Consider the following 13,419-nt stretch of genomic DNA (forward strand, 5'->3'; position numbering starts at 1 on the left):
ATCTCATTCCCTAGTTTGGTCCCTAAAAGCCTGCAATGGCTAGGGTTGGCCTGGCAGAAGCCAGGGACCCAGTCCAGGTCTCCCATTGGGGACCTGGCTGGTCAGGACCTCCAGCTTCCAAGCACCCAGTCATGCTGGCTGGTGGGTGTTTGGTGTAGCAGTTTCAACCGCTGGGTGGGCTGGCTGTATCTCACCATGGTGCAGCACCTGCATTCCAGTCCCAGCTCCACCTGTTTCCAGCTGCTCGCTAATGTGTACCATGAGAGGCAGCAGGTGCCAGCCCAAGTGGCTAGGTCACCACTACCCAGGAAAGAGACCAGGCAGGGGACCTTGTCTCCTGGTTTCGGCCTGGTGATTGTGGGTGTTTTGCAGATATGTTTGCCAAATAAATGTCTGAAAAAGAATAGAAGTTCCACTGCCCAAGGACCTGGGTTTAAATCCCTGTTCCTTGAGAATATCCAATGGAGTGGGGGGGAAAGAAGGACCACATTATGACTCAATTGGCTCCGCCCACCACATGCCAGCATCTCATATTAGCCACGGTTCGTATCCTGGCTGCTCCACTTCCCTTCCAGCTCCCTCCTTGTGGCCTGGGAAAGCAGTGGAGGACAGCCCAAAGCAGTGGCCCAGTGTACCTGCATCAGAGATCTGGAGGCAGCTCCTGGCTTTGGGTCAGCTCAAGCCTGGTTCTGGCTTTTGCAGCCACATGGTAGTGAATCAGCAGATGGAAATTTCTCTCTCTTTCTCTCTCTCCTTCTCTCTGTAAATCTGTCTTTCAAATAAAAGTAAGTCTTTTTATTATTATTTTAATTTTACTTTAAAATAATGATTATAATGGCTGATCAGGGTGGGAAGGATTGAGGTTTAGGGAAAACTGGGTGAACTCATTGCTTCCAGATTTTCTATTTCTTTTTTATTTTTCCTGGGGGAAGGGGATAAATTTTACCCCCCCCCCCACCAAAAAAAAAGTCCAATGGCATGGCTGCCATGGCAAAACAATTGGGCAAGATCTCAAATTCCAAGCAGAAAGTACTCACATGATCTAGCCAATTCTACCTTCAGGTATACCCCAGGAGAAAGGACCACCCACATGGGAACTCAGACATGAGCGCGCACAGCAGTTCTTGGGTCCTTTCCACCCACATGGGAAACCAGGCCTGGGTTCGCAAGTCCTGGCTCTCGCTTGGTCCAGCCTTGGCTGCCGTAGGCATCTGAGGAGTGACCCACTGGGTCTCCCATCTCTCTACTCTGCCACTCTACCTTTCAAAATAAATAAATCTTAAAAAAATAAATCACCTATTTTTTTTTTGTAGTCCTGAGCAAGTTACTGAGACAAGCGGTGCTTCAGTCTTCCCATCTGTACCACGGGGCTGCTGATGGTGCCTCTTTGAAGGGCGACTGCGAGGGTTCACCGACTTCATGCACGCAGCTCCTTCCGGCAGCCTGAGCCACTGCCACTGCATGCTCCTGGCTAGCGCCTATCCACACTGCCATTTCCCCTTCCTAAACTGCAGTGAAGTCTTACACATTAATTTTTGTCCTCCTTCACCAGTTCTGCAGCACCCAGGACGCCTCACTGCCCAGCCACCATCAGCACCATGCACTTGCAGGTGTCTTTCGTGGTGCAGAATCCAAACCCTGACCCTGCCGAGCACCGACCTCTGTCTGAGACTGCCGCCACTTCCTCAAGGTTCTCCCACACTGGAGCACATCTCAGGAGGTCTCTCCCCAGTGAGGCTGAGGAATATCGCCTTGGGCTTACAGGTGCTAAATTCACCTGCCATTTGCCCACTCAGCTGCTGACTGACCCCTGGGGCTTCCGCTCTGGGGGGGCTGCACACCTGCATGTGCACAGGTCCCTTGGAGAGTCTCCTCTCCCTGTTTCTGGGACGCCACACTGTGTCCCATGGGAAGTCGGCCTGTCATTTCTGAGGAAGTGCCACACTTCTGCATGGCAACTGTGCCACATTCCCGCCAAGGGTGCATGGAGCCGAGATGCTGCCCCATCTTTGCCAACGCTTGTTCTTTGATTTCTGTGGTTTCTTGCACAGCAGCTATCCACTGTGGGAGTCGCAGCCTCCCTCCTTGGTCCTCCGGCCACTTCGGTGTTCTTTCCCACTCTTCCTGTGTGTTTACTGTCTGTCCTTGGCAACAAGATAAGTCCCAGGCACACTTCCCTTTGGGCACCGCCCGGGGCGAGGACGGTGCCTGGCAAGCAGGAATGTCAGAGAAACAGGGGGCAAGGCAGGGTCAGGAGACTCAAAAGGTCAGTTTGTCCAGTCTCAAGGCCACCAACGGCAGCAGCTCATGGTTACACGGGACAGCGAGGAGCTGCATTCCATGGTCGCCTGGGCCACTGGGGCAGGGGCCAACACCCTGATACCTGCACAGTGGGATGTGTGTGTGGCCAACGCACAGAACAGCTGGGGCACAGATGAGTCCCCAAGCTTAAAAATCAATCCATACAAACAAACAAAAAACTATTTTTAGAAATGTGGTAAGGGGGCTGGTGCTGTGGTGCAGCGAGTAAAGCTGCTGCTTATGATGCTGGAATCCCATATGGGTACTGGTTCAAGTCCCAGCTGCTCCACTTCTGACCCAGCTCTTGCTAATGCTTGCCTGGGAAAGCAGAAGATGGCCAAACTGCCTAGATCCCTGCACCCACGTAGGAGCCTGGAGGAGGCTCCTGGCTCCAGACCAGCCCAACTCTGGCTGCTGTGGCCATTTGAGGAGCGAACCAGCACATAGAAGACCTCCTCCTCTCTGCTTCTCACTTTCTCTGTCACTTTCAAATAAATGTATTTTCAAACAAACAAGCAAGCAAAAAATCCAGGAAGATATACAACATTAGTCTTGCTATCTTGATCTTTTCTAAGTGTTTGGTTCAGGGAGCCAGAGAGAGAGGCAGCCAGCCACAGACAGAGCTCCCGGCTGCTGGTTTACTCCCCAGATGCCCACGATGGCCCCTGCTGGGGGTCAAGCCAGGAGCCCGGAGTTCAAGTCCAGGCTGCCCATGTGGGTGGTAGGAGCCAGTCGCTGTGATGTCAGGGCTCCCTGCTAGGGTCCGCATCACAGCTGGGCATCACAGCTAAGTGAGCTGACACGGGCTGCAGACAGCCCGGCCCCAGGAGCACACACGCACCCTCCAGCCGTCACCTGGCCGCTGCTGTTCTACTTTCTAGAGTCCTAGCTTAGGCCTTGGACTGTTCACACAGAGGGCCTCCTGAAAGTTCATCAAAATCCAGCATTAAGTCAATTTATTTTGTTTTCATTTTTTTTTTTTTTTGGAAATCCATGCATAGGTTTTTTTCCATCATATGCACTGAGCATTAAAGTTGTATAGGCCCCTGGCATTGGAGTTCCAATGTTTTTTTTTCCCCCAACTTTGTCATTTTGGGACTAGCTGGTTTTGCTCAGCAGCCCCTCACCCTTAGCAATGAGGCAGCAGGTGTCAGCATTTCCTCATTCTTTTTTTTTTTAAGATTTATTTATTTATATTACAAAGTCAGATACACAGAGAGGAGGAGAGACAGAGAGAAAGATCTTCCGTCCGATGAATCACTCCCCAAGTGAGCGCAATGGCTGGTGCTGTGCTGATCTGAAGCCGGGAACCAGGAACCTTTTCCGGGTCTCCATGTGGGTGCAGGGTCCCAGAGCTTTGGGCCGTCCTCAACTACCTTCCCAGGCCACAAGCAGGGAGCTGGATGGGAAGTAGAGCTGCCGGGATAAGAAACGGCGCCCATATGGGATCCCGGCGTGTTCAAGGCGAGGACTTTAGCCACTAGGCCACGCCGCCGGGCCCAGCATTTCCTCATTCTTCCCATCAGATTCCACTGTGTGGATACACTATGACGTGCTTGTCCCCTCAGCCATCAGGAGTCACCACTGTGGTTTCTACTTTTGGCTCTTGCTCTTGTGAATAATGCTGCTATGACCACAGGTGGATAAACGGAACCTCAGATTTTGCTTTTGGGGTAAGATTTTATTTGTTTGAAGGCCAGAGGGACAGAGAGAGACAAAGAGATACTTCATCTGGATCTCCCACGTGGGTGACAGGGACCCAAGGTCTTGGGCTATCTCCTGCTTTCTCAGGTGCCTCGACAGGGAGGAGGGACAGAGTGGAGCAGGCGGGACTCACACTGATGCTGATACTGGATGCCTGCCTCACGGGCAGTGCCTTAAAATGTCACACTACAACACCGGCTCATTCTTCTTCTTTTTGGCTTACCCTAGGCTTTATTGCAGGGGCCGCACCACAGAGTCAATATAAAAACACAAAAAGTCCCATTAGCTTAATAACAATTAAAAAACCCCAAAATGGAAAACTGAGGGGTTGGGAGGAGGCCCCTGGAGCAGGGGCCCAGGGAGTCCCACTCTGGCACCAGGCCTGGTCGCAGGGTCCCCGGTATTGCTGTTGCTACGAAGTCAGGGGCAGCGATTGTCCTGTGGGAGCCACTGTTCATCATGCGGCTCAGGGACCCTCACTTCTTCTGGGGTGTGCTCAGCTTCTGCATGCCTCGGATCTTGTCCAGCAGGCCAGAGATGAAGGCCTCCGTGGGTTTGTAACAGTCAACTAGCAGCTCCTTGACCCTGGCAGCCCAGGCTTCATCGCTTTCCATGTCCAGGAGCTCATCCACGTCGATCTCCAGCTCAGGGATCTCCTGTTCCTGGCAGTCGTAAAGGCCCGTGAGCTGCTCCAGGATCCACTCCTCCAGGTTGAGGCGCTTCCGGAGCTCCTTACGGTCGTACTTGACGGTGACCTTTCCTTGGCGCCTCATGGGGCCCTCGCCCGCGGCCCCAGGGGGGCTCTGGAAGTACACGCGGGGGGCCCTGGGCCGCCGCTGCCAACGCCGCGCCCCCCGCGGGGCCGCTGTCCGCCATGGCGGCGGCTGGGGCCACGTGCACCAGCCGGTCCCCTCCCTGCGCCGCCGCCTCCTCCCGGACGCCCACCGGCTGGCTCTGGGTCACTGGCTCGGGGTGAGAGCTCCCGGGCTCGGCTCCGCGCGGCTCCACGGCTCAGGCGGCGGCGGGGGCGCCCGGGAGCCTCATTCTTCTTTTTAAAAAATGATTTACTTATTGGAAAGGTAGAGTTATACAGAGAGATCTTTCATCTGCTGGTTCACTTCCCAAACGGTTGCAACAGCAAGAAATGGGCCTGGCAGAAGGCAGGAGCTTCACCCAGGTCTCCCAGGTGGGGTCGGGACCCAAGCAGGTGTGCCATCTTCTGGCTTCTCCAGGCGCGTAAGCAGGGAGCTGCATCAGAAGTGGAGCAGCCACCAGCACTGCTACGGGAAGCGGGCGTTGCAGGTGGTGGCCTGACCTGTGCCGCAAGATCAGCTCCCCATTTTTCTTTTTAAAGAATGTTTATCTATTTTACTTATTTGAGAGAAAGAAACATAGGCAGAGCGAGACAGAGAGAATGACCCTGTCTGCTAGTTCACTCTCCCCAAGCCCACTAACAACTGGGACTGAACCAGGCTAAACTTTATCTAGGTCTCCCCCATGGGTGGCAGGGACCCAAATACCTCATCATGGCCCTCCTGGACCCCCTGCAAGGAGTCGCACGCCGGGGAACACGAGTGATCAGGCAAGGACACACACCTTCGCTGGAGGACGGAGGAGGGCTGAGCCCGAGGAGACTCGTGGGAGCTGCCTGGTTGGACTATAGAGAGGGTTAGCCACACGCACGTTCTGGTTTGCCTGGTTTGTCTGGGAGTAGCTATTTTTAGTCTTTTCTGCAAATTCTCCAAAGATGTCCCCATTTGGATGATAAATGACGCAGCCACTCAGTTACTTATCTACTGCTACATAACAAATTACCCTAAATCTTGGGGGCGGGGGAAGAGTTCAAGTGAAGGGCTTGTGCACATGGTTCCCACGCGGGAGGAATCCGGGTGTGGCGACACGGGGGGCAGGTCTGCTTGTCAGATGTCTGATCACCTGGGTAGGCCTGCACCTGGGGCAGAGGATCAGTGCTTCAGGGGGTGGGCTCCCCACTGGTACCAGCTCCTGCTGCCACGTCTCCGCAGGCCTGTCTCAGTGTCCTTCCAACATGGTGGTCAGTTTCCATGGAGCCGTGATGGAGTAGCAGGGAGAAGGCAACCTTTTAGGTTTAGCTTCGGCAATCTGTAGCTACTGCTTCTCTTTTTACATTATTATTTTTTAAAAAAATGTATTTGAAAGTTAGAGTCACCGAATGCAAGGGAGAGATCTTCCACCCGCTGATTCAGTCCCTCTGGCCATCCTCTGCTGCTTCTCCAGCCGCACTGGCAGGGAGCTGGATGGGCAGTGGAGCAGCCAGGACTTGAACTAGCACCCACATGGGATGCCAGCATGACAGGCAGTTGCTTTACCAGCTGTGCCACAGCGCCAATTTGGAGCTATTGCTTGTGTGTGTGTGTGTGTGGGGGGGGGCCTCTTTTTCTAAGGGAAGAGCGCCAGGATTTGGGGTATTTTCTAACAATCGTGGTTGAGCTATGATAGGGTGTGTGCGTCGGGGGGCAGGGACAGGACACAGCCAAGGATGCACAAAGATCAAGGATGGTCCACCACGCCAGGGATGCAGTGTGACAGGGAGATGTGCTGAGGGGTCAGCGTGGGAATCACCCCAGCACCCTCTGCGGGGCTCTGCACTTCCGGCGGTGCCTCCTTCTGGGTACGTGGGCCTCTCCCTCCCTGCCCTCACTGGGAAGTAGGCATCTTTTCTTCCTATGGGACAAAAGTTTCTTTTGTGTTTCTCACTAGCACCCCCCGCGCCTGCGTGAACAGAACTCACAGATTTGTAGCAAGCCCAGGCCCCAGAGCTGCGCTAAACCCCTGGGGTTGTCCTGGACCGGCCCCGCAGGGTGGACAGGTGGGTAGCCCACTTGCCTGTGGGGTTCACGTGTCCCCCGATTCTTCTGTGCCTTTCTCACCTCTTCTCGCGTCTGCCCATCTCTGCGGCCTCCGGTGGAGTCGCCTCCTCTAGGAAGCCCACTTGGTGGGCCTTTGGAGGCCAGGCCTTCGCTCTACAAGGCACGGGTTCTCAGCTGAGTGAGTGCCCGGTGGGTGGGGATGGATTGCCCTGTCCTGAGAGCCCCACCCCCCCAGAGAGCGATTTATCTTCCTCAGTCCTCCCCAAGACCTCGGCAGAGCTTATGACCCAGACTCTGGCAGTTCCAGTTCAGCCTGGGACTCATCCAAGGTCACGGTGTCAGACTGGCCACACGTGACGGAGGAAGGTCTCCAGGCAAACTTCTGGCCACCTCAAGCCCACTCAAGCCCAGGGACATCTCCGAAGCCAGCCGTGCTCATGGAGGCCTGGAGGATGCGTTTCCTTCAGGCAGCAACACGAGGGCCCCTGTGCAGGCGCGCACAGAGTCCAGAAGACAGGCTGGGCTGACGGGGGGGGGGGGGGGTTCTTGTGGCCGTGGGCTGACTGCCCTCTCATCCACTGGTTGTCTTTGCCGATCAAGAAAGATGGGCTTTGGGGGATGCAACTGACAGGTAACCGTATTTCATGGGTAACAGAAAGAGGAAGCTGTGGCCTTCTGCTAACTCCCAACTTTCTGGGATAATGATCTTGGCCCCTTTCACTGTGACACTTGGGCTAAGAGCCCAAATCAGCCTGCCCAGATGCCTGGCTGAGTTGTCATGGAGACTGATTCCCAGTCGGACTTCTTGGGTTCCAGTCACGGTTCTGCCATGCCTGGATGCCTTGAGTACTACTCGGTATCCTTGGTCTCTGCACCCGTAGGCTGGGCACCAGCTATAGGGTTGCTGTGAGGACTAGATAAGCTGGTATTGTGTGGCAGGGGGTAAAGCCTCTGCCTGTGAGTTCAGCACGGGATCCTGGAGCACCAGTTCAAGCCTGGCTGCTCCACTTCGGATGCAGCTTCCCTGCCAGCGGGCCTGGGGAAGCAGTGGAGCAGGCTGGCTCAAGTCCTCGGGTTCCTGCCTGACACTCATGTGGGAGATGTGGGTGGAAGTTCTGGCTTCAGATCAGCTCAGCTCCAACATGGAGGCCATCTGGGGAGCGAACCAGTGGATAGAAGATCTTTCTGTCTCTCCTCTCTGCTTTTCCCAAGAAAATAAATAAATAAATCTTTAAAAAACAGATCTTGGGGGCCAGCATGATGGCTAACTGGTTAATCCTCCACCTGCAAGTGCCAGCACCTCATATGGGTGCTGGTTCAGGTCCCAGCTGTTCCACTTCCCACCCAGCTCCCTGTCTGTGCCCTGGGAAAGCTGTAGAGAATGGCCCAAAGCCTTAGAATCCTGCACCCTTGTGGGAGACCCGCACGAAGCTCCTGGCTCTTGGCTTTGGATTGTTCCAGGTCCAGCCACTGTGGTCACTTGGGGAGTGAACCAGAGGATGGAAGGCCCTTCTTTCCTTGTCTATTCACCTTTCAAATACAAAAGCAAACCTTAAAAAACAACCGACCAACCAACCCAGCAGAGCGTTTGGTACATACTAAGTGCCTGGCAGTGTGAGCTGCCATTCCTGGTCCTGCCGTAGTGCTGGTGGTCTGCTTGTTAACTCTGCCCAGTTTTGCCCTGTGGGGTTCTGGATGAGACCTACTACACACAGGGAGCTGGTGAGACCCTTGGCCCTCCAGTCAGTCCCCTCCAGTGGCAGGCCCCTCAGCGGGCCCCCAGCCACAGCCCTTTACTGAAACAGCTACACATTTTAGTATGATCTGAGCAAACCAGGCACCAAGTGACCCCGACCAAGATCTAGGGTGAGGGGAGGGGCGGGGGTCACAACAGAACCTCCCTGCACTTCCCTGGCCAGCCGCCCACATCAGGGGCTTCCACCTCCCTGTAGCCCCGCCCTCCTGCCTGTGCTGAGTGCTGATTGGCCGGTGATGTGGTCATTCCCTGTGCTTATCCTCAGGAATAGGCTGAAGCTCCTGCAAGGGCTCCACTCTGACCAATGAAATAAGGACACTGCATGTAGGGCTGTGGGCTACAGTTCTTTCCTTTGCTGGGCTCCCTCTTGCCCACCTGGGATGCCTGGCACTACCCCAGCCATGACACAGGGTTCTACCGTGCCACACAGAAAAACACAAGTCCCTGGTGGCATTATCAAAGCTTTAAGTCACCCAGTCCTGGGGCGGTCCAACTCATAAGCTCTTATCTCACTCAGCTCAAACCTCTTATTGTTTGAGTCAAGTTAAGTCACAAAGAATCGCTGGCTGAGAGTCCCCAGGCTCATCTCCTTAAGATGAAGTCCATCAAGCCAGAGTTAGTGTCTGAGTCCAGCTGTGCATTCAGGGAAGGCTTCCTGGAGGTGGTGAAGCAAACAAAACAAAGCAAAAACAGAATAGAAGGAGTGAGCAGGCAGACAAAAGGCACAGAGCATGGAAGGAGTCGGATTTACAGGCCCAAAGGCTCAAGGCACCGGGAGGATGTGGGGCTGGAGGGGCTGAAGAGGCTGGTGGGGTGGGCTGAAGAGATTTCCAGAAAGGGCAGAGAGGAAATACCACGGGCAGCCGGCAGTCTGCTGCCAGAGAGGGTCTTGGGAGTTTCTAGAAGCGTTCCCAACATTCCTTCAATCCCTATTCCAACTGCACCCACACCGCCCCCAATGGCCTGGGGGCCAGGGTTGGGGATGGGGCACTGCTACCAGGTGAGAGTCTGCTGTGCCCTCCCGCCCCCAGCCAGGGGGGACACTCATCAGCAACTCTGGCCAACATCTGGCTGGAATCTGGGTCAACCTGCTGCCAGGGTTGGAAATCCATCAGCCCAACAGTTAACTAAGCGCCAACAACGTGGAGGGCTTGGTGCAGGGTGTGTGCGTGGGGCCAGGTTCTGCTTCAGGGTTTTTCCCAGGTGTGTGACCCTGAGCCAAGCCCAGTGTGGCTCCAACTCTCGGAGGTGGCCGGGGGGCTGTGGGCACAGTGCCCCATACCTTCTGTTTATGATGGAATCGTGGGAGGGCTGGACGGTGACTGGGTTACAGGAAGGAAGTGTAGGTGGGCGTGCTGAAAGACAAGCGCTCTTGGGAGGAGGAGAGGCCCCCCAAGGTGGATGGGCGGGGAGGAATAGAGATGGCCTAGCGGTTCAGACCTGTGCTCCCCAACGTTTCAGGCTAGGGTGCTGCCAAGGCAGATGCTGGAACCCCCAAGGAGATGTGGCCCTTAGCCGCAGGTGCAAATCCCAGCTCCATCTTGGACTGTGGGGGACCCGGGTTCCCGCTGTTGAAGGCAGCCAGTCAGAGCAGGGGTATGGAATGCACGCTGCGGGGAGGTGAACTTGGGGGACCAGGGTGCCTGCTTCCACCTCACTAATCCCTATGAAAGGCCTAAGATTCAGTGCCACCTCCTACAGGAAGCCTCCCAGCACCCGCTCCAGGAGTTCCACAGTTGGCTACTCTGTTTGAAGACTATCCCTTCCCTGCCGCGACCTTCTCTCTCCCTTCCCACCAGGCCCTGGGCTTCAGAAAGGGCGGGGCAGTGTGGCTCACTTAGCATCTCCTGGACCCAGCGGCTCCCTTCCCTGCCCCCAGCACGGAGTGGGTCTCTCCCAATGCCATTTCCCTTCCCACGCCTCCACCCCAGGTAGGCATGAGGGAGGAAGTGACTAAGTGTGCCGGGGAGTGGAGAGGAGGGGGGCTTGGGAAGGTTTCGGGGTGATATCACTGGATCTTAAGGGCCAGATGGGAATGTTCTAGGGGGTGGGGTGTGTTCCAAGCAAGAGACGCAGGCTGTGCAGGTGCACAGGGATGGAGGTGTGGGGGGAAGGACAAGGTGAACCGGGGGTCACTGGAGGCTCTGTTGGGCACTGGCTTCAGAGGCGACTCCATGATCCTGGGGGGGGGGCTCTGTGTGAAGCTCAGGTGGGGCGTGGGAGGCAAGGACGGAGCTGCGGGCCGCCAGCCGGGGGCAAGCTGTGTGGGAAGAGCCAGTGTGACTCTGTCACCTGGTGACCGAGGAGGGCAATCGGCTCAAGTCTTTTACCTGGACCCCAGCACCGCTGACGACTTGCTAAAAAGCTATTTTCTACATTATTCCATGAGACACATACACATACAGCAGCTCGGCAAAGTGGGTGCGATGTCCATTCTCCAGAGGGAAAGAGTTGAGGGAGAGGGGGCCCTTTTCCTGGGCCACTCAGGTGGGGTGGGGGAAGAGGACTTGCGGCGACTCAAGACATGCCTCAAGACAGGAGCGAACTTATTGGTCAAATGCGCTCAGCACCTTCTGGAGCCAGGCAGCTAACCTTTGACCTCTGAGTCATTGGGAGGTGGGACCTGTCACCTGGGCCTACTGGGGATACATTTCCCACTGAGCCCAGCCTGTCTAGGAGTCCTCCAAACGGACACTGGGAGGGGCGGAGGGAGGGGCTGCAACACGGCGTGGTGTTCATCCCATCATGGAAGAGGAACCCTGGGAGCCCACTTTTGGGGGGGCCTTTCTAAGAAGCCCCCCCAAGTCCCTCCTCCTCCCAGCACCCAGGCACAGCCGCAGCCTGAGTCATCCTCTTCTTCTGAATGGCAGCAGAGAGAAGCCAGGGGGCTGCCACCAAAGGTTGAGGGCTCGGATGGGGGGAGGGGGGACAAGCATGATCCGCTGACCTCTAGTCTGTGTGCCCCAAGGAAGGGCAGGCAGACCAGGTGGGAGGCGAGCAGCCAGGGGGGTGGGCCAAGGGGGCCCGACTGGTGCGTGTCATGGAGGTGTGTTGTGGGGGGAGTCCAGAATCTGTTTCCAGATGATGTGTTTAACAATTACCTCTTGCAATCTCACAGGAGTAGAAGGGAAGGACCCCCCCCCCCCCCCCAACAACCACCACAACAAGAAAGCAGCAGCAGGGAGAAAGAAAGTAAACAAAATGCCCCCCCCCCCCCCCAGCTCCGGCTCCAGTTCTTGGAACAATGGCCGGGACTCAGCTCCCGGTGCAGCTACACACATCAAAGTGAGATTTCCCAGCAAGAACTTTCACAGGCAAATCACAGACTCCCACAGAATGATCTCCCTGCGGCCAAGGAGGGCCGCTGGGGGTGGGGGAGAGGGGCCCCTGTCAATGTTCATGTTCACCTTGACCTGTCACGGCCATCAGGGGAGAACCTCAAGGCAAGCCCAGGAACCCCGAACCAGAGATAAGGCAAACCTGGAGACTCCAGCTGGAGCAGCTGGCAGCATTGGGCTTCCGCTGCTTCCTAAAAAAAAAAAAAAAAAAAAAACTACAAAAAAAAAAACCTCCACCCCTAACCCTGTCACCTACCTTTACCTGGCATGGGGGAAAATTCAACTTTTCACCCCCCTCTTCCGTCTACCTCCCAAGGCCTACAGCATTTATGGCCAGCCTCCAGGGCGATGCACAAACACACTCTTCCACGGTTCAGTAGCCCCCCCACCCCCACCATCCCAGCACCCTTGCCTTGGACCCTATGGAGAAAAGAATCGTATAGACCCTCCCCCACCGTCCGCAACCCTTGCAGGCACCTTCAGATCAACACTCACTAACGATTTTACAATTTTTTTTTCCTGCTCCGGGTTAGCGGCGCTAGGGTAAGAACTCCCCAACCCCCCACCCCACCCTCCCGCTCCCCAAGCCCCCCCGCCCCACCACGGCCTTGGGGAAGGGGAATGTGTGTGTGGGGGGACCCGGTCCAATGAGGGGAGGATGGGGGATGGGAGGGGGCGTGAGTTTGTTTTTGCCACTGCCGCGTCTTCACACCTGTTTTTCATTCATTCATTCGTTCGCCCATCCATTCATTCGCGGATTCGCTCTTCCCTTCCCCCCCATCCCCCATCCCCGGTTTTTCTGGGGGTGGAGTGGGGATTGCGATGGGGAGGGTTGGGGAAGGGGCGCATCGCCGTCGTGGTGGGGGGGGTGTGTGCGGGTGGAGCGGCCGTAGGTTCCATCCCCCACTCTACCCTCTCCAAGCCCGGCAGGGCTCGGGCTTTTGTGGCCGCCGGGGCAGGCGGCGGGGGCGCTCCGGGCCCCAAGTTGTTTTCCTGAGGCGCGGCGGCGAGCCCCGGCGCCCGGGCTGCGCCTTTGTCTGTACCCCGGGCCGTCGTCGCGGGCCCCCCCACTCCTCCCCTCCAACCCCCGACCTCCCCGCGCGCTCACCTGGTCTTGGACGACAGGAAGGCAAGTTTGATGAGGCCGTAGGTGAAGAGCGGCAGACTCTCCTTGGCGACGCTGGCAACTTGCAGCCGGTGTTCCAGGATGTGGAGTTCCATCGTCCGCCCGCGCTGCGCGCTCCGCGGCGGCGCATCGGCGGGGGGCGAGCCGCGGCCCCCGCCCCCTCCGCGGGCAGCCGGCCGGGGCACCGGGAGCCGGGCCGCACCCAACAGGGGGGCCCCGCCAAGTTGTGAGGGGTCCGCGGCGGCGAAAGCGGCGGCGGCAGCTGAGGGCGACAGCGCCGGCAGAGCACCCGAGCGACGGAGCGGCGGCTCGCGGCGACCGGCGCGGGGAGCAGCTGGTGTTCGC

At 56.7% G+C, this 13,419-nt stretch overlaps 1 protein-coding gene and 1 pseudogene across 1 annotated transcript in view; both read right to left on the reverse strand.

Annotated features, from left to right (window-relative positions):
* CASTOR2 (cytosolic arginine sensor for mTORC1 subunit 2) overlaps positions 1–13,377 on the reverse strand; it is a 36,748-nt gene extending 23,371 nt beyond the window's left edge. Inside the window, exon 1 of the mRNA XM_004587017.2 lies at positions 13,057–13,377. Coding sequence (XP_004587074.1) covers positions 13,057–13,169 — 113 coding nt within the window. The 5' untranslated portion in view covers positions 13,170–13,377. The remainder of the gene's footprint in view (positions 1–13,056) is intronic.
* LOC105941911 (protein phosphatase 1 regulatory subunit 14B-like) lies at positions 4,257–4,881 on the reverse strand (annotated as a pseudogene).
* Positions 13,378–13,419: the final 42 nt, after the last annotated feature.

Source organism: Ochotona princeps, chromosome 24, assembly GCF_030435755.1.
Source record: "Ochotona princeps isolate mOchPri1 chromosome 24, mOchPri1.hap1, whole genome shotgun sequence".
NCBI classification, from domain to species: domain Eukaryota; kingdom Metazoa; phylum Chordata; class Mammalia; order Lagomorpha; family Ochotonidae; genus Ochotona; species Ochotona princeps.